Source organism: Nanorana parkeri, unplaced genomic scaffold, assembly GCF_000935625.1.
Source record: "Nanorana parkeri isolate BGI_ZX_2015 unplaced genomic scaffold, ASM93562v1 scaffold64, whole genome shotgun sequence".
Lineage (NCBI taxonomy): Eukaryota > Metazoa > Chordata > Amphibia > Anura > Dicroglossidae > Nanorana > Nanorana parkeri.
In genome coordinates this window covers 950,667-971,350 of record NW_017306332.1, presented here as the reverse complement: position 1 = coordinate 971,350, position 20,684 = coordinate 950,667, and the positions used below count along the sequence as shown (strand labels likewise).

Genomic DNA, 20,684 nt, shown 5'->3' with positions numbered 1-20,684 from the left:
GGGGGGGGGGAGGGAGCTTGTGTTGTGGCTGTTGTGCGGCTCCTAGTGTTATTAGACCAGGGTGTCTAACTGTGTGATACTGAATGAAAAGAAAGGAAGGGTAGGAGCGCAACTAACTGGTCAGTTAGTTGCGCTCCTTCCCTTCCTCTTTTTCCGACTGGATCCATAGGCTCTTTAGAGAATAACCCCCTAAATGTTTGATTTGCAATGCATAGTAAATAAGGTAAAGCTGTGTTCACTGCAATCAACCAATCAATACAATGAATTTGTTTTCCACTAATAAATATTTACAATAAACACAGGTTCACATAATATACCAGCATTCACTTAGGTATGTGAACAGCATGCGGATACCTACAGCTCAAATGCACCTCAATGTCCAAAGAAACACAGTGCAATGCAAAGTAGGTCAAACAAAGCTTCTGAATTGTCATATGTACTGCTCAATTAATGTCAATTGGATTCTGCTGACCTGCATTTGACTTGTATTTCAAACACACATCAAATGCAAAAAAACAATGCCAATGGGTCCATCAAGTTTTTTATGTCTAACTCTGATACTAGATTGCATTTCTGTTTTCTCCCTATTTTACAAAAAGTATCATTTGCACGATGTGTAGGAAATGCATCAACAATCGCTTTGGGATATTTGTTAACCCCTTAGTGGCATAGATTCAGAAAAATGTTCTGCTTCTGAGGACCAGAGTAATTTTGCCATTTTTGCAATGTGTTTGTTTAACCAAAATTTCCATCTTCCTCATTTATTGCACCCACATATATTATATATCATTTTTTAAAGGACAAATTGGGGTTCAAGTTGATGGGACATATGCAAATATAAATTCTTATTTTTTTCAAAAACAAATACAAAGAAAGGAAAAAAAAACTAAAAACAAAAACAATTTTTTCACAGTTTGGGCATTAATAATGTGCACATAATTAGTGTAGCTAACAGAAAGTAATTCATTATAAATTATTATGTGTGTCCTGATTTATAGGGTATATCATATGTCTGGGATTTCAGTATATTTTGGGAGTTATAGGTTACAAAATACAAGGAGGGAGATACAATTTTAAATTGGAACGATGTTAGAATGTGGTATGTTTGTCTCCTATCTTTTATAGCCTCCTCTGCACTATATTTTCTTATAATTTTTTATGAAACTTTTTTTAAACTTTTTTGACTTTATTAAACTTTTTTATTTTTTTAAATTTGTAAACATTTTACAAAGTTTATTTTTTTATTTTTAAATTGTATTTTTTTTCTAGAGGGTACTAAGGGGTTAATTTTGTATTTAATACTTAGTATTTCTGAGTAGAATACAGTATTCTGTTCAGAGATACTTTGTATCAGTTTGTAAACACAGCTGGCTAGCTGTTTACAAACCACAGTGAACTGCTGTCGGCTCTGTGACTGTCACAGGTCTACGATTACATCGATCAGCTCTAGCTGTGATCACAGAACTGTAACCACCCATCTGCCTCGGACCCTGAAGGACCCATCAACAACAGTAACGCGATGCGCACTGGTCCCTTCATGGACCAGCCCTCATTGTACCGAATGATGGGATTATCCCATCATCAGTCGTTAACAAACTAAACCATGGTGATGGGATAATCCAGTCATCGGTCGGGAAGAGGTTTAAGTGTATCGAAAGCCCAAATTTTTTTTAGTTTTGCATAAAATGAGAAAGCATTATAACTCCTCTCAGGTCTCTGTTATCTTATAATTAGATATTTCTCTTTTCGCCCCGGTAACGTTGGAGAAGGCAGGAGAAGTGAACAATCTCAACATCATCTCAAACAACATCATTGAACTGGCAAGTGAGCTGAATTGGAGAATGTTTCCAAATCAGCAATTGTGGCCTAGATTGTTCACTCCTCTTGCCTTCTCTAAACCCTTCACCCTTTTGTGATTAGCCCTGTGAGTTTTCACAATGCAAAAGGAATGTGTGCTTTGCTCAATGAATAAGGTATAGCTGTGTTCACTTCAATCATTCAATCATGTGCAAGCAAAAATACTGTTTTTTTTCCATATAACTTCCTGGCATATGATTGTGTATTCAAAGTAAAAACAGCCTCACCTTATTTACTGAGCTACCATTAGATATGCTAAGTTAATTAACTTCACTATCTGATATACAGATAGAAACTAAAAATCTTTAAAACAATAAAAATGTGGCAAAGCTAGCAAAAATATCACATAAAAAATTGGTTTCAGCAAAAATTGGGACAATAACGTTGCCTTTGTAAGAGGCAAAGGGTATTAAATTATACTGTTGAGAGTTATAGCTACCCAATGTAAGTTAAAGAATATTGTTTGGAGTGCGAAATAAAAAGAATAAACAAACAGCAGAACAAAAATACATTAAAAAACAAGTTAAAACTTTATTTTATAATTAACAAAATAACATAAAGTAAAAATAACATAAACATAATCTATTTACAAAACATAAAACACAGAATCACCTCTAATGGTGAAAATAAATACAATAGAATAAATGTAATATACAGAATGGGAAATATATTATTTATTTTAGCCAGTACTTTTACCTGTATCTTTTGTCAAGATGTAATGTGAAAATGAATTACATAAAGATATTTATTTATTATTAAATTATCTATTTAATTAATACCTATATGGGTATGGCCTAAAAGTCCCAGTACATACAGTAAAACCCAAATTCAAGTTTGTATTTTGTGGTTAGGAAATTGTTGGCAAAACGAACACTTTAAAAATAAAATTGGAAACAAAAACATGAAAACATACGTATTAAAAAAAAATTCAATATTTAAATTTGCATCAAGCCATTTTATAGTTATTTCAGAGACATACATTGTTGCAATTGTGATAACTTTTAAATGTTTAATAATTTGGAAGAAAAAACAAGTGTCTATTTTGTTGGAAAGGATGATTAGTTAATAATCCAGCCCAAAGAGCCAAGATGTGCAGAACTGTACAGCAACAAATCAAAAATCAGCTTTTAGTAGTTAGTCGTACTCAGCCTAATGACTGTGAGTGTTTCATTGGCTTCTCTGACTTACTGAATTTTACTGCTTTTTAAACATACCCATCATTTTCAGAAAGGTGGCGGGGGAATTTAAGCAGTACATTGTTTCCTAAGGACAAAAAGGTATTTCACATAACTTTAGTTCAAATACATTCCTATAAATGCATTTATATATATAATATGTTTGTGAATAGCAGCTATTTCATATAAACACATGTCTAATTCCCCGTTCAGATGTCTGCTGATCTTATTCACACATCTGTCTACAGTGAACATCATTCATTAGGCTTCCAAATCTATTTCCAACACGGCAGCTTCCATTAACATAAACATTTCTTAAAAAATGTAAATATGTCATACAACATGATTCTCTGCAGAAAATAAATTAGAGCTATAAAAAGTAACTCCTAATTATAAATTAGGCAAACGGTATATTTCCATTACCAAGAAATCTTATAGCAAATTGACTTGCAGCTTGAGAGAGCATATGCATGACTGCATAACATAAAAACAAAATGGCAGAATGATATTTAAGACACCTTCAGATATAAACTGAACTGTTTTGTCATTTGTCATGACAATAATAAGCATTACAAAGGTATACAATAGGATGGGCATATTACAAACAGCTATATTCTCACACAACCCCATTTAAATGTTGTTAAAGGTGATAATGACAGTTTAGTCTTTATAAGATTATGTTGAAATAGGCTATCCTGATAATATCAAATAATGTTGGGTGTAGAGGAGAGTTCCTCCGACAAGGAGCTGTGACTGCCTCCAAGCAAGGACAGAAACAAGGCTTATATTACTGTCAATAAGTCAATTACCACATTGCCTAGTGTTCTGGTCCCTTCATGTTAACTGCATAAAGAAATGCTGTGCAACAAGCATCATTAATACTCTTTTTAATATAGCACATTGTAGCCAAAATGTAATGACTAAGACAATGAAAGAAACCATCAAACAACATCCATGGTTAGCAAACATATGGACTAAGCCACATGTAAACATGCGAACCACAGCCTAGATCTACTGACAACTGAGAACACTGGAGGATGGGCAAAACAACAAATAATTCTAACATATTTTGTAATATTGAAAAGTATAATGTGCTGCATATTTCAAAACATAAATAATATGTTTGCACGACACTGAATTGTGAATTTCAGCTGTTTTGTGCAATTATTTATCTTCAATACATCAGTATTATGCTAAACCTTTGAAGCTTTCTTCACATTATTCACCCAATTGGGTAAAGGTGCAATTAAATAAAGAAAAAAAACTTTTTGTTTATTTTTGGATAGATGGGGATAGGTTAAAACCTCTGTTAGGTTTTTTACTGCAGATTCTATCCCCAACTGGGAATTTTCCAAAAATTCCTTTAAAACCAAGACAGGTTCTCCGAGCTTATAGAAGCTTTCATCACATGAATACAACCTTTTCCTTAATCAGGTGTGTTACTTTAATTCAACAAACATCATGTGTATACCTTCTGTATCTATTGCCTACCAAAATGGAATCTAATCTTTTGTCTAAAGGGATGCCAGGACAAATGAGCTGCTCTCCTTATTTTCCCATCACTAATTGGTGAAGAGTCACTCATCAGCACCAAGCTTGTGGACCAGATATCAGGACACCCAATATGCACCCTCTAAATCCAGTGAAACAACTCACCAAATAATAAAGAAAGAATAAGTATGCACCCCCTAGTGTGAAATGTTAGCAATGGCCGTCCCCATAATTCTCTCCTGACAGATTTCCTAAAGTATACTAATGATGTTTTTTTCAAGAAAATGAAAATTTGTCCTGCTGAAGCAAGCGTGAGAATACTGCACCAAAATGAATGGGTGGAAAGTTTAAAATGATTGAAAGCCCATTTTACATCACTGGACTGGTTTTTAATTATTTGGTTATTTTAATTTATTCTAAAACATAGTTGATCGAAAGATAAAGAAAAAAAAATGACATACATACCTTAATACATAAGCCTTGATGAGCTTGTATTCTTCAAATCTAAAGTTTACAATATATATACAGAACATATACAATATACAGCCAAGGGATGTAATCCAGAATATTTATCATCTGGCGTTTTCTAGATAAGGGAACTTGGAGATCTTTACATTCAGGCACCATTCACACCTGAGCGGCTCTCCATACAGCCGAATATGCGCAGAGCCACTCTAAACACAAAAAACAATGCAGTTCAATGTGCATCGTTCACACCATTGCAGGTACTGGGGCCCCCGAAATAGCGCAAGCGTGATAATCCGGCAGATTACACACGTTCGCTATTTAATAGCTGCAAACAAGCAGCATCAGCGCGGATTAAAAAACATTTGCTTTTTCATCCTGCATGGTCTTCCGCACGGAAAACCGCAAATGCTATGTGTAAATGCAGCCCTAGGATCCATTCACACAGGAGCGGTTGTCCACGCGTAATCGGCTGTACAAATATGCACAGAACCGCTCTAAACATTTTAAAAAATGCACTTTAATGTGCATTGTTCAGACTATTGCGGGGACCGTGTGGTAAAAAAAACATGCGTCCTGCAAAATAGTCCAAGCGCGATTTCATGGCAGATTCCGCACATTCGGAATGCGCGGAATCTGTGAGTATGTTAAGGTTTGCGTGGTTTCGTTTCGCACGGTTTTCCGTACAAAAAAAAGCGCAGAAGTCGCTATCGCTATGTTTGAATGGAGCCTTAGTGGTGGCAAAGGAAGGTAGTTACATGCTAATTCCTGACCCTACTGCTAAGCTTGACATCTATTAATTAAACTCCAGGTTAGACTATCTGCTTTCACTGCAGGTTTGGCACCACTTTGCTCTTTCCTACACGAGGTACAAGACCAGGAAATGAGCTGAAAAGATGTATCATACATCATCCCTAGGGTCCACCTGAGCAGCGATATCAACTGTTCATAAAATTAGAAGCACCCCACAGAAAAAGGATGTAATTTAAGCTTGTCTGCAAAGTCAGTAAACAGGTGCCCACAAACGTGTTTACTGGAGGATTTGTAATTCTGTCCAGTCAGTCTTGTTAACCAAGTTCCCCTACCAGACAGCTCAGTCAAGTCAGTTTTATCCCTTTTCACTACTGCAGCTAAAAAATACAGTTTAGTCAAGGACCTACCTCCAGCCTGCCGACTGGACAATGAAGAAGCTGCATCACACAGATAGGATTATCCCTGTTCCCTTACCTCTTGTAAGCATGTTTCACAGTGTTAAACTGGCAGCAGTGTTTATTTTATATAATTTCAGATAATATATTTTTCTGAAAATCAGATATTTCTGGATAATATGTTTCCACAAAAAAAAAGAATCCCATGCCTGTAATTCTCTTTTTAAATATGCACGTTGCTCATCAGCTGTAACCTCCATTAGTAGTAAAGCTAAAAGTTGTCTTACTAACATAAAAAAAATAACCTGTAATAACATACTAAAATAAAAATGTCTGTTTACATATTAGAGGCAGCATTCTTTTTCTTAGTCTGTCTTACAGTTCAAAGGACAACTTTAATAACAAATCCTGGCGCTAATTCTTTGCCTATTACCTGTTGCATAAAAGCTGATTTCTGATTAGATTGGTGTGTTGTTTGGCTTTCATCGTCACTGTCTGGTGGCTCCTCTTTCACCTTCACAGGTCCGAAGTGGTCAGTTCTGACGTCAGTACTGCTGTGACTTCTTATGTTGGCTAAGCAGAAGCCCCTCTCTTCTCGCATCGGGTAATCACTTTGCTGTTCTTCTTCAGCTTCCTCTAGATGGCTTCCAGGCTGGCGAAGTTGTTCAATTGATTTTGAAAGCATCTTTAAGAAATAAAAATGTAATAATGAATTATATTGCTAAAATTCTAGAAGGTAAAACAACTCATAAACAAAGGGGCAGCTGTCCAGAGACCAATGACAATAGGGAGTAACATTTCATATTGGAAAAATAGAGATTTACACAGCTCTGACACACAACGACGCCTCTTATGGTTAAGGAAGACAATGGTGCCCTCTTTGCCACCCCAGCTTGGTTTTTAGGCAGACTAATTAGGTTATTTTTTCTGCTCATTCTGCTCTCTCCTTCTATCAACAAATTATTTGTCAGCACGTTTGCAAGCAGCACACCTAATTAGTTCTCAGTGTTGACCCATTCCCTGCCAGACTGAATGCTGCTGTATAGGGGATTGCAGTAGGCTGATATCAGGTCAATCTCAGGCACTTGGGAAACAATGTGGCTAGATGATTAGCCCACCAGCCTTGCAGCACTAGGGTTCGTATTTCAAATCCAAACAAGGACATCACCTGCATGGCGTTTGCAAGTTCTCTATGTGCTTGCGTAGTGGTTTCCTCCCACACTCCAAAGACATGTTGGTAGGTAAGTTGGCCCCAGTATGTGTATGCATGTGAGTTAGGGACCTTAGATTATAAGCTCCTTGAGAGCAGGGACTGATGTGAATGTGCAGTATATAAAGCACTGTGTAAACTGTCAGTGCTATATAAATGCCTGTAATAAATGCACTGCTTACATTTAAAAAATAAATATAATAATGTATTATTAAATACAGAGCTGCATTATTCTCTGTATGTTATTTCTGACTAGACTTCAGCTGCAAATATGCTTTTGAGGCCTATATATGAGGTGACTTACAGGGGTTGATTTACTAACCTTATAAACACACCACGAACATGTATACACCTCTGTAGTGTGTTCCCTCCCAGCATGATCTATGGGTGGAATCTAAACACCTTTGTAGTGTGTACACACCAAGCAGGTGTGTTGTGCAAAGCCCTGCATGAATTTGCGAGGTGATGTTGTGTAAATTAGCTCTATGTTGTGTTGCTTGCGTTGATGAATGCAGGAATGTAAATGCATGAGCTAAATATTTTTGTCTAAACTGTGAAGCAGCATTATATATGCATCATGTGCATGATGTTTCCATATATGGCATTAGTGGAAATATGCTTTTAGAGACTTTTTGGTTGATAAATACGTTTTGCTGTGTGAAAATCACACGCACCTGGTGCATGCGTGTGTTTAGGTTAGTAAATCACCCCCACAATCTCTAATATGATTCTTACAGATATTTTTAGCAGAAGAGCTACTGCCCTGGGAGATATTGAATGCAAAAGAAGATTTACATCATGGTTCTTTATTTATGAAGTACAGAAACATTAAGGCTCCGTTCACACCAGGAATGTGTCCCGGTCACTGAGCTATGTAGGGAGGAGGGAGGAAGGAGACAGGGAGGAGCCTCCCTGTCCCTCACCTGTTTGTTACTGATGAGGCATCTAGATGGATGCCATCAGTCTTTTTTTATTTTATTTTTTATTGGACAGCTTGGACCAATGGTGCTTTGCCATTGGGCCAAACCATCTACAGAGCTTAATCCTCTGACTCCAAGTCAGAGGCTTTTTTAGCTCTGAACTAACTGTGTTAGGTTACACACAACTGCAGGGAAGCCTGCTGATGTATAACCTAATATAGCTGCCAAAAGCCAGATGAAGCGCTGCCTGTAATTAACAATCGGTGCTCCATCCACGACAGGTCACACAGAGGGGAAGCTTTCCCTGATGTATAACCAGTTATATGTCGGTCTGAGGGGAGATAAAGTTGTCCGCTTCAGACTTGAAGCTGACAGCTTTTTCTTCCATAATGGCAGGTGAGGCTCTGGCTCACCTGCCTCCCCTGACCATTACTAGTGCCATTACTAGAGGCCGAGCAAAGTCAATTTTCCATGCGCGTTTGCCTACTTGAGAATGTGCACGAATACGCAGGGAAAACCAGAGAACACATGTCGCCAAATTTGTGACATGTAGTTATTTTCCGTGCTCCAAATGCAGGAAACAAAGTCCCACAAACATGCAGGAACATGCCTTCCATGCGGGAGCATGAGGTGTGTGCCTGCTACTCCCCTAAATGAAGGAGCCTAAATTTTTTTGAGGACTATAGGTTACAAAGTCTATTTATTAAAATTGACATAGCTTTTCATCCAACAATAATGCAGATACAATTATTCTGTGTGAATTAACCAGTTGTTGAAGAATGTGGCCAAACCGAATGTTCTCAATCGATCGTTTTATGCTATTTTCTATTCTGGTCCAATTTATTTAGGCTATTCTTTTTGGTTGAATGTGTTTAGGCTATTGCTTTAGGCTATTTTTGGTTGAATGTATTCAGGCTATTGTTTTAGGCTATGTTCTCATCTGGTCGAATGTATTCAAGCTATTGATTTAGGCTATTTTTGATTGAATATATTTAAGCTATTATATTAGGCTATTTTATCTTCTGGATGAATAAACTTAGGCTACTGTTTTAGGCTAATTCCAGCTCAATGTGTTTAGGCTATTGTTTTAGGCTATTTTTGGTTGAATATGTTTAGGCTATTGTTTTAGGCTATTTTTGGTTGAATGTTTTTAGGCTAATGTTTTAGGCTATTTTCTCTTCTGTATACAAAAGTGTTCAACAAAAATAAACCAGAAGCAATGAATATGACATTTGATACAAACACAAATGAAACTATGAAATCGTTTAAAAATTATCACAATAAATCCTCTAACATAGACATAAACAACGCTTCAACTAATTCCATAAGATGCAAAAACTAAAACAAAATATAGTGCTCATGAAATCTGTATATCACAAGAGATGGGAAATCAACATATAGTGGTTAAATATTTCAGAATCATAAGGTGTAAAGGTAAAGGACTGAGATACGGCACAGCCGGTGCTGCCTGGAACAAGATTATTTCCGGGATATAGTTGCCCATGCCACTTGATCCTTCTACCAAATGGAACTGATGTAATGGCGTATCCTGTGTAGCCATGCCCTACATGTCCTGTCACAAATACTTCCTTAGGGTCCCTTTGACTTTTTGTAAAAAAGGTGCAATAGTACTGGTGAGTTTTGGTTATCATCAGGTAGTGGATTGCTGTTTCACCTCTGTGTGAGAGATGACCAGAAGTCTGTATGAAGACACAATTTTTTGGACTCTCTTCTGGTCAAATATTTTTTGGCTATTTCTTTTGCTGTAGTAAAATAATGGAACACAGGAGACTTCCAGTAATTGATGCACAGGTCATTGATATAAGATAATGAACACATGCATGTTGTGCTGATGCTTGTATTACTCTACATTTGTAGATAAGTACCCCAGTAACATACCTGCAATACTTTTAACTATCTGCATTTTCACCTCTGCATTATTATCTTGATGGATTATTCTTTTACAATCACTGTTTTCTGCTGCATGTTTTATTACACACAAGTAAGGGTAGGTGTCTCCTTTGTACTATTATTTTACTACAGAAAAGGAAATAGTCTAAAAACATTTCAGCAGAAAAGAAAACAGCCTAAAACAATAACTTAAATTAGGGATGCACCAAAATTAAATTTTAAGAGTGCAACCAAAAATAAAAATGTTGTCAGGTTGACTTGTTTTTCCATTCTTTTTACAATTTTTACAATTATTTTTAATTTTTTTTATCATTTATTAATTTTTTTTACTTTACTGTTAGGAGCTTTGGGGAAATATCAGGGGTCTAAACAGACCTCTGATATCTCCCTTTTAAAATAGAAAAAGAGATTGAGGATACAGAGTCCTAAATCTCTATTTCTGCAGCCCATGTTATGAATAAACAGAAAGCCTCTATACTGAGCCCTACTGTCCATTCATAAACTGTGGAGATAGTATCAGTTACTATGTACACAATAATGAACGAACAGGAAGCTATGTAGAGCACCTGTTCATTCAAAACTGGGGACACAGTAAACATACTATGTCCTCAGTTACTTACAAACACTTGACGATCAGTCCTGATCGCTGAGTGCTTGTAACCCACTCTCCATCCTGACTCTTCCATCTGTCAGGAGGCCGAGCGGGGTGGAGCAGGAAGAAAGCGCGGTCTCCTGTGACAGCTGACAGCTCTCTCCTCCCCACACCACCCCACTTAGCCTCCTGGAAGCTTCTCTCGCCCCCGCAGGGCACCAGCAGCTTGATCCCCCGTGTCCCCTCGGATCCCTGCTGCCTCTGCCAACACAGGCGGGGGAGAGCAGCGGGCATCGGAGGGGACAAACTGTATTCTAGGCTGTATTTTCTGCCATTATGGTACTATCTGCATTTTGCCCAAAGTACTGTTTTCGGATGAAATATTTCAGCCACTGAAATTTCGGTGCATCCCTAACCTAAATACATTCCACAAAAAAAGAACCTAAAGCAATAGACTAAATACATTTATCAAGAAGAGATTATAGCCAAAAACAATAACTAAAATGTATATATTCAACCAATTATAGCCTAAATTAATTGGATGACAAAAGTGAACAGGACTTCACTCCCATTCAAGTTAAGCAAATATTTACATAGCAAAGTGAAGATGGTCTACTCCTTTAGTAAACCAACTTCAGTGAGTTTCGGTGTGAGAAGGAGTAGTAAAGCACAACCACTGCATACCAGAAAGAAGAGTCTCCTCTTATTATAAGCCAATATTGCTGCCCGATTTACATATAATTAAAAACTATAAACTGAAAGGCATGTTTAAAACATTAACAAACACTGATAACATTATAGACATCCAACTGATTTCGTTCACAAGTATATCTAAAAGAAACTTTGGAAATTATATATATTTCCATTCAACAAAAAAATTATATTGCCAGATAGCAAAAACAAGCACTTACAAACAGTTCTCCTTCAAATATTTCTGTGATTTAACAGATTAATGCTTTAAGGATCCAAAAAGCAGGACAAAAGATAAAAAATATTCCCAATATATCTGATGGTAATTCAGTAAAGTAAGGGGCATTATAAAATGGGTATTCATATCACAGAATTCACCTGTCTGGATGGCATAGATGAATGTTTTGCTCTTTCTCTCTTATATGTTATGTATCCCTCTATTACAACAAATATTTGGCAAGCACCCCCCATTGTGCTTCTGTGTAGTACCCCCTCCTATAGATGCATTATTGCCTGTATGCATTCTGAGCAGATTTGTAGAGGGTATGGGGAATAAATACACATTCTTCTCTTATGCCTTCAAAATAACTGAATATTACACACTTGATTTATTTTGTATAATATTTAGAATTTTCTAAATGTTTAAACTATTATACAGCGTTTCAGCTGACAAGTAGGAATACCCTTGAACCTGTGAGATGTATCCCTGGGGGTAGGAGCACGTCATGTGGAAAATCACTGCTATAAATTACTGGACTCTGCGCACTATCACTGCGCTGTGCACTGCTTTAGTGAATAAGTCATGTAGTATTGGAAAGTCTTATAAAACTGGCTTATACTATCTATCTATCTATCTATCTATCTATGTATCTATCTATCTATCTATCTATCTATCTATCTATCTATCTATCTATCTAATGAATTAGCAATAATTTATCAAGAAATGTATTTACTAGAGCAAATAACATGTTGACTTTTAAATGAATCAAGTAAAAACAAAGTGAAAATTCACTTTGCAAAGAATAATCAGTCGTGTGCAAGGAGAAATAAAAAATAGGAGGATGTTTGCTTGCACATGCTTGGATGTTTAAATGCAGCGCAGCTTCACCTCATTCACTAAGATAAGTAAAAATCCACTATTAAAGTGAAAATGCTCTACTATTTAAGTAAATCGGGGTCAAAGACTGCAACGCACATGCAAACCAAGTCCAACATGCAAAGCATACCCTCACATTAGTTGCGAGGATTAGATAAGTACAACTATGATAGCATATTTACAACTAATTTATTAATGATCTTACCACCCAGCTCTAGCTCCGGCTCTGGCTGGCAGTCCGGGAGGGGGGCTGGGATTGAGCATGCTAGTGTGTGGGGGGGTTGGGGGGTGAGGGAGGGTTTCATTTTACCACGGAGCTCTGGCTCCAGCTTTGGCTGGCGTCCTGCCCAGTTTACTGATGTCACTGGTTGCCAGTTCCCAGCTGGGGGGCGGGGGGGTTGCTGGCCAGAGCATCCCGCTCAGCTCATCAGGACAGGATGCTGGCCAGAGCAACCTATTCAGCTTCTGGCAATCAGTGACAGCACTGGTTGCCAGGAACTGGACGGGACATCTACCAGAGTGTCCCAGGTTGTAAAGAGCTCGGCTGAGAAAACACTGCAAACAGGGATCATATGTATTAAACATGAGGGTTCTTTAGCAGAAAGAGTAGGTATGGGAACATCCGCATGTTAATTCCACCTCAATATACCAGTACTTTCAGTTCTTCCACTAAACCATCCCAAACAGCTATTACCTTTTGTATCGCTTGCTCCTCCTACTAGATTATAAACTCTCACGAGCAGGGCCCTCCTGCCTCCTGCGCTGAAATTGTATTGTTAATGGTATTGTCTCCCTCAGTTTTGTAAAACACTGCGCAAACTGTTGGCGCTACATAAATACTGGATAATAATAATGGATATCTGCAACACAGTTACCATAGCAATTTTTTACCTGCCCTTGTTCATTTCCTTTTAGTAAATCAGGCCCTATGTGTCATTCAATTTCTTTCTAAATTAGAATATTTGTTGATCATGCACATAACCTTTTCAAGGTTAAAATTGATGAAAGAGTTAAAGGAGAAGTCTTGGGACCTGAAAACTTAGATCTTTTAATAGGAAACAGCCATGGCAAGGGTTATCTGCTAATTTCTGACACAGCTGGCTTTGAAGTTAATGTTACATCTCAGAACAGACACTGCCCGGCTATTTGGGAATGATCAATGTTTTTGTTCTGACGAATGAATATATTGTACTGATTGCACCTAGTAAAATAGCACACACTCACACATACATAACTAACTGGATAAATTATTATTTTATTTATAGAAATTAAAATATAATGCATAGTTGTATTGTCTGCAGAACAAAAGCCCCATTTTATTAAAACTGCGACCTATGGTCCTTTTATGTTTAGTTCCATTTACTGAACTTTACAAAGCATGTCTCTCTTTGTAAGCAGGTTTTTGAAGTAAAGTAAACATAATTTTTCCTGTTGGATTGCAATCAGTCTTGACTTCAATCTCTCAGGCCTTAGAGCAATCTTAGATCTAAACTTAACAGTTCCCTCTACAAAACACTGATTTTGGTAGATGCTGGAAAGAGAAGTCACCCAAGGGTTTCTTATATCTCTTGGGGACTTTGACAGTGCCCTTAACCATATATCACTTTGGGTGGACTGACCTTTAAGTCTGAAATCTATATTATCCAGTGTAACCAGGTTCACAAACCATTTATCTGTGCTTCTAGATCGTTGTTTCTCAACTTTCTGGAGTCACAGCACACTTTTAAAGTATACATAATCTTGAGACACCCCAGTCTAAAATGTAAATGTTACTTACCCCTGTGATAGCCGCCCAACAGCATTGTAGCAACCTGTGATGTCATCAGTTGCTACAGTCCTGTCAGGCATCCTTTACAGGGTAGAATCTTGTGCTTCAGGGCCAGGTGAGAGGCAGCAAAGTATGCTGTGCAGACAGCCCACCAGCGTGCAGCAATATCATTGGTTGCCAGGGAGAAAGCGGGTGTCTGGCAAGGCACCCGGATGATTCCTAGCAATCTATGACCTTATCGGTCGCTAAAGATGCTCTTAGCAACCACAGGTTAAGCCTAATGGGACACCCACTCACTCCTTGATGAACTCATTTTGCCACAGCACCCTGGTTGAGAAACACTGGTCTAGGGGAAAAAAAATCATCTAAATCCAGCCCTAGCCGTCTGCTTCAGTTTTGAGGAATTCCCCCTTGTTTTTTTTCTTTTGTTTGATGTAGAGAAGGTTTAGAACTCCAGTCAACTTTTTTCCTTTCTTTCTTTATTTTGTGTCCCATTTGGTAGATTTCCCTTTACTTCCTTTCATGGAGACACAATGAGAAGTAAGAGGAAAATCTCTCCAAAGTGATAGTCATCATACCAGTAACAATAGTCACAATGGCCAATGATAATATCGAGAACAAACAAATATGGTGAGTCTCCCTAGAGCCGACAGAGACAGTCGGAGAGAGATAGCAGTGATAGCAGAGACAGTATTAAAATCTGACAGAGGCACTAACCGCTCACAACTCTATTAAAAAATGTTTTAGCTTTAGAAACACTTTAAAGTGGAAGTAAAATATTTATTAAAAAAGTAATGTGGAAGTAAAACCATAAAAAGGCCCCGCAGAAGCTTGAATCCATAATAGGCTAGCGTACACAGTACATTTGCACATTATGGCAGACTTACCTGCCAAAGTGATCCCTTCCAGCGCTGCACTCCTCCCTCACAGGCACTTCCATCTTCCTTCCGCTCTTCATCCAGGATCTTAAGTCTGCTGTCACTTGATTGGCCGGGCCCTGATGATGTAAATCCCATATATTTGCACAGGAGTTATTTCATCAAGGCATACCAGGTCCGTGCGCTTAGCTTCCGTGTGCGCAGCTCCGTGTACAAAAAACAAAGAAAGTTGCTAAATGGCAGAAAAATCTTTTATGACAGAAGAGACCTAAACAGTCTCTTCTGTCATATAAAGCCTGAAAATGAACAGTTTTATTTTTCCAATTTAATTTTGGTTGGGGTGTACCTTTAAAGCCTGTTAATAATAAAATTAAGACACATTTTGAGGTCACTAAAAGCAGCCTGTTGCAAGTAAAATTTTAAAGAAAAGCAATCACCCAATCACCACTCCCTCGAAGAGAAAGACAGCTGTCCCCAGCACATAAGCCAATTCAATCTGACAGGAATCTGCCTTCCAAAAAGAACAGAACAGGTCAGATTTCCAAATATTAATATTTAAAAAAAGTCAGGCAAGCTCCTTCCACCCACACTCAGATGGAATGTCACAATTTGCATTCCCAGCACAATTTTCAAGGTGTTTTACATAGTCTAGCTCCCATAGGTAAAACATCAACTGGCAATATATATATGCCAAGTGTCAAGTTTTTTTCTTTAAGTGACACGCTATGAGTTCAGACTAAGAAATGAAGAACACTTCCAGAAAAAAAAGTTAAACTAAGAAGTTTCCAAAACCTCGTCTTCCGGAGATATTGCAGTCAATTCCAATGAATTATTTTGGCATTTCAAAAGCTGTCACTTGGCGCTGTCCACTATAAGAAAATCTGTAACCTTTATGTAGCAGCCCAGACAAATGTCTTCTGTGCATAAGAACATAAGAGCATCTGTAGAAAATGTGACATATATTGTCAGGTCATTAGGAAGCTGGACTTGAAAAGACGGTACTGCTAGATTAAAACTGACAGAACCATCAATTAGCAAAAAAAGAAAAGACTTACAAATGATGACCAGTTCTATTATACAAGCATGCATCAATGTGACCATTTTACTTTTAAATGACAGAGCAAAAATATATGGACTGTTTTACTAAAAGAGTTGAGTTTCTTAAATGAATACATTATGTGAATATTAACGCAATTATACAATCATGTGGAAAAAAAATTAAATTTTACTTATTCCATCTGCACATGAATGGACATTCAAGGTGAACAGGCATCTGTTTTTCACATTATTGGAGAGTTGAAGTAAATATTCACTCAATTGAGTTAGTGAAGATTCTTTAGTATATCAGCTTTATTGTGTCTGACCACTTCTCCTGCTACCTCAAAATAAACATTATGGAAATCTGTACTGAAACACATAGGTCTCCTTTGCAAACCTTGCTATGTATAGTCTCTGGCTTCATCAATTTCTGTTCCCATGATCTGGAACAAGAACAAGAACCATGTGGAGTCATAACTCCTTCATATTTGTTCCAGGTCAGTGTCTCAGAACATGCTAAAGCCCTTGGATATGTATGGCAGTCGGGCAACTTTGGCATTCGTTCTTGTCTATGTGCAGAATGTTTCCTTTACGCATCTGACAAAGACCAGAGTAGGAAACATTTTGATTACATCTGAAAGTTGAGTTTTTTTCTGGATCAGACCTGAGAGCTATGGCATGTGAAGGAGAACTAGTGGACACCTACAAGTGAGAATCAGTGTTAGCATATCTGGATAGCAGCTAGATGAATGGGGAATCATGTGAAGAAGTTTAAAGGGTTTAGGTTTTTCTAAACTTAAGATACGTTTAAGCTATATAGCCAATATAGATCTAAATAATGTTGGGACAGCAAGTGGCGGTTAATCCAAAGTTCTACAGTTATCACCAGAACATAAGGTGAGGGGTAATCTCCCACTTGGGACACCTGTTCCTGTGGCAGGATTCTATGAGGGGATTTCTCACTTTGGAGACATTTCTATTATATTCCGGTTGTGTCCCCATGACCAAAAGTGAAGGGAAATCTCCTTAATGGGACACAAAAAAACCAAAGGGGATTTTAACAGTATCTTCAAGGAGTTTGCATTTCTCCCTGTGCTTGCGTGGGTTTCATCCGGGTACTCCGGTTTCCTCCCACACTCCAAAGACATGCTGGAAGGTTAATTGGCTCCTGTCTAAAACTGGCCCTGTATGCATGTGAGGTAGGGACTTAGATTGTAAGCTCCTTGAGGGCAGGTACTGATGTGAATGTGCATTATGTAAAGCACTGTGTTAATTGTCGGCACTATATAAATACCAATAATAAATAATAACTATTACCTACTCTATCAAAAACTAAAGAAAGGGTTTGGGAATAGAGATAGTGCTACAAATTAACTTTATGGAGGTTGAGGTAATTCAAAATACCTAGAAGAAAGATCTCATAACTAAAATAAAGATATTTGCATTTGTTATAAAATTGTAGTGTATTGTTCAGTATTATCAGTGCTCAATATATTTGACTGACCATAGAAAGGCAGACATTTTACAAAGAATGATAGAAGGTAAGACATCTGCATGTCCTCAAACCTGCAGAGACTTACAGCTCCGTAGTTTGAGTGTAAGCAGCACTTGTCTGCTTAAACATCAAAGAAAGGATTGTGCCATTACCAGCTTAGGAGCTTGTTATTATCTCCAAGCAATGTCCTATATGGTGCGATCTTTGCCCGATCATAGGATCATTGAATTGGTACAGAATTTAGCCTTGTATGGGCATATTTAGCCTAAAAGGTCTCTGCACATGTTTAAGTTGTATGTCGTATTAGTATTATGATTATAACTTTGAGAATTCATCTATAGGCATTTCTCAACCATCAATTTATTTAGGTCAGTTTGAGGAAAAAAAAGTGATCAGACCAACTGAAACATTTCCAGTTGTTTTGGTGGGTTTGAAGCATGCACGGAACAATGTTTTTTAATCTTTTTAAGGATTCACCAAAAATGATTTAGGTTTAATGAAAACAATTATAATATGGTTACAATTGTAATTTGAATCTTATAGTAAAAAAGTAAATGTGTGGAACATAGAGTATTTCTATATACAACGGAATGTTCTGACTGTATAATGTATGTATGTATGTGCGCAACCAGCATACCAGGCACTATCAGCACTGCTTGCTGATGGGATTGCTGGACAGAAATATGTAGAACAAATGAGGAAGTCTGGATCTGAACATACAGAAATGAGTCTCTCCCCAAGACAAGAGAATAATCAGAATTTCTTCTATTTTTGACACTTCATTGAAACCTCACAGAACTATAATCTTACTTTACATGTGGCAGATTTGCTTTGAATGAGGTACTACAGCTGGCCATAGCCATGGCAGTGTGGTCAAATGTGCTGCCATAATTTGATGGAGGGGTAAGTTTATTTCAGGGGAACAGCTGATAATGTCTAGCAGGACTGATTGGTATAACCCCCAAGATCAGTTAGCCAGGTGTGCTTGGTACAGTCTAAAATGACCCATAGACAAGAGGGTCATCATACAATCAGATCAGGTGACAATCAATGTATATTCACAAGTGGTTCAAAATGTATCTAAACCCCAAATTTATAAGTCTTTAATTATTTCTCTACCATACATTAAATTATTATTAAAGTCAAAAGGATTTTAAGCTATATCAAATTCTGATTAAAATGCTTAAAATGTATGATGCTGAGGTTTATACATTTTAGCTACCTGCAGGATCAGCTGGTATCCTGAGCTCTGGCCCTGATATCCTGTTTTGGGAGGCTCATTTTCCTTGCAGGGTCCTACGGAGACACCCTTGTGTTTGCTAGTAAGTTGTGTGTGTCTCCACAAACACAGAGACACAGCAAGGTAAGCCACTTCCCTATCCCCCTGCTCTCCTCTTATCCCTTTTACAAGCTAGTAGATGGGCAGCTGCTGGAGACTGTGCTATCCTTTGGAATCTTGCACTAGGCAGGAAATTAAGGGAAACTGAACTGAGGGAGTTGGAAGCACCTGTTCTGAAACATGATAACTGTGAGTGCTTGGGCAAAAATGTAAAGAAATACTTTGCTGGGCAATGCGTATTTGTTTGATTTGGACTCATTATTGGAGAAAATCTGAGAGTTTAATACTACTTTAAAGGATATCTGTTAATTTTAAAACTTCCTCTTACTTTTCCTTCTTTTAACCTCCCTTTTAACTTCCTGTGTAAGGGTGACAATACTATTTAAGCAGCTTTCTATGCAGGAGCACCTTTGTCATCCTTAGAATGTGCACTCTCTCTGGGTATTATAAGCCAATGTAAAGTACATAACTATGTTCAGCTTGTTAATACAGTAAGATGTGCTTTCCCTCAGAACTGCTCACACCCCCTGTTAAGGTGAAGGACAGCTTTACGTTTAATGTGAAGGACTGAGGGCACAATGTGCTCAATGTGTGGAGCTGTTGGACCTCCTTATTGGTATGCTGAAGGACTGACCAGCAGAAATAACACAGACCACCAAACAGCAGAAGTGTGAGGAATATGTACATGCATCACCGGTTTAGATCGTGCTCACACACCCAGTAAGCAAAGGGTGACTGCGATACGCCATGAACAGTGCTGAAAACATAAAAGGAAAGTTCAAAATCCACCCACAACTTTCACAGTTCCTATCCTGTTCTCGGACAATCAGCATCTGCCTTGACACATTCCATGGTGATTGGACTAAGGTATCTGCGCTACCTGTGTGGATGCTTGGGAATGTTCCTAACACTCATTGGAACTGAAGAAAAAGCTTGGATATGCTGCTAAACGTCTTCAACATTACAGACGTTACAGAACCAGCCCAGTTAAATGTGACTAACTACTACTAGCTATACCATGTCCTGGATAAATGAGAACCTAAACAGTAAAGTTTTAGCTGGAGTCGTCCGTTAACAATAGTTACTAAGAGATCTGAACAGTTTTGGAGAACAGATCAGCTATATTTGCTGCAGACAATTTTATGTATTGTTTCTGCACTGAACTTTTCAGTTCATTTTTATTGATATGTTACTGTATAGTTTTGCTTTGGTGCTTCCTGACTGCAGGGAGGGCCTAAATACCCTCGCAGGAAGCACCAGGTGATGGGATGATCAGTCACAGCTGGGGCACACCCGCAGGTGATTACTAGAGCTGCAGGTGCCTTACAGTTCCTGGCTGCTGGAGACACCCGCAGGCGAGCACAGGAACTGCAGGACCCGGCTCCAGCGCCACCTGGGGGTGCTCTGGATCCTGACAGCAGTGAGTGAATAGCCGAATGCCGCCGAGCGCCATTCGGCTCGGCTGTTGTGCTTGGTCCGTCAGATGTACCGAGCAGAACAGAAAAAGAGGGAAAAAAGTTAAAAAAGTAAATAGCAAACGATTGTGCGGAGCTAGCAGTGAAAGCTAGCTCCGCCCAATAGTTTCCTATTGTCCGGCGGCTCTGCTGCTGT

At 38.1% G+C, this 20,684-nt stretch overlaps 1 protein-coding gene across 6 annotated transcripts in view; it reads right to left on the bottom strand.

Annotated features, from left to right (window-relative positions):
• Window positions 1-6,518: 6,518 nt before the first annotated feature.
• The window catches only part of HDAC9 (histone deacetylase 9), a 145,642-nt gene continuing 131,476 nt past the window's right edge, over window positions 6,519-20,684 (bottom strand). For all 6 annotated transcript variants that reach the window (XM_018576318.1, XM_018576319.1, XM_018576324.1 and 3 more), the window contains one exon: window positions 6,519-6,821. In XM_018576318.1, the coding sequence (XP_018431820.1) occupies window positions 6,519-6,821 (303 nt within the window). The remainder of the gene's footprint in view (window positions 6,822-20,684) is intronic.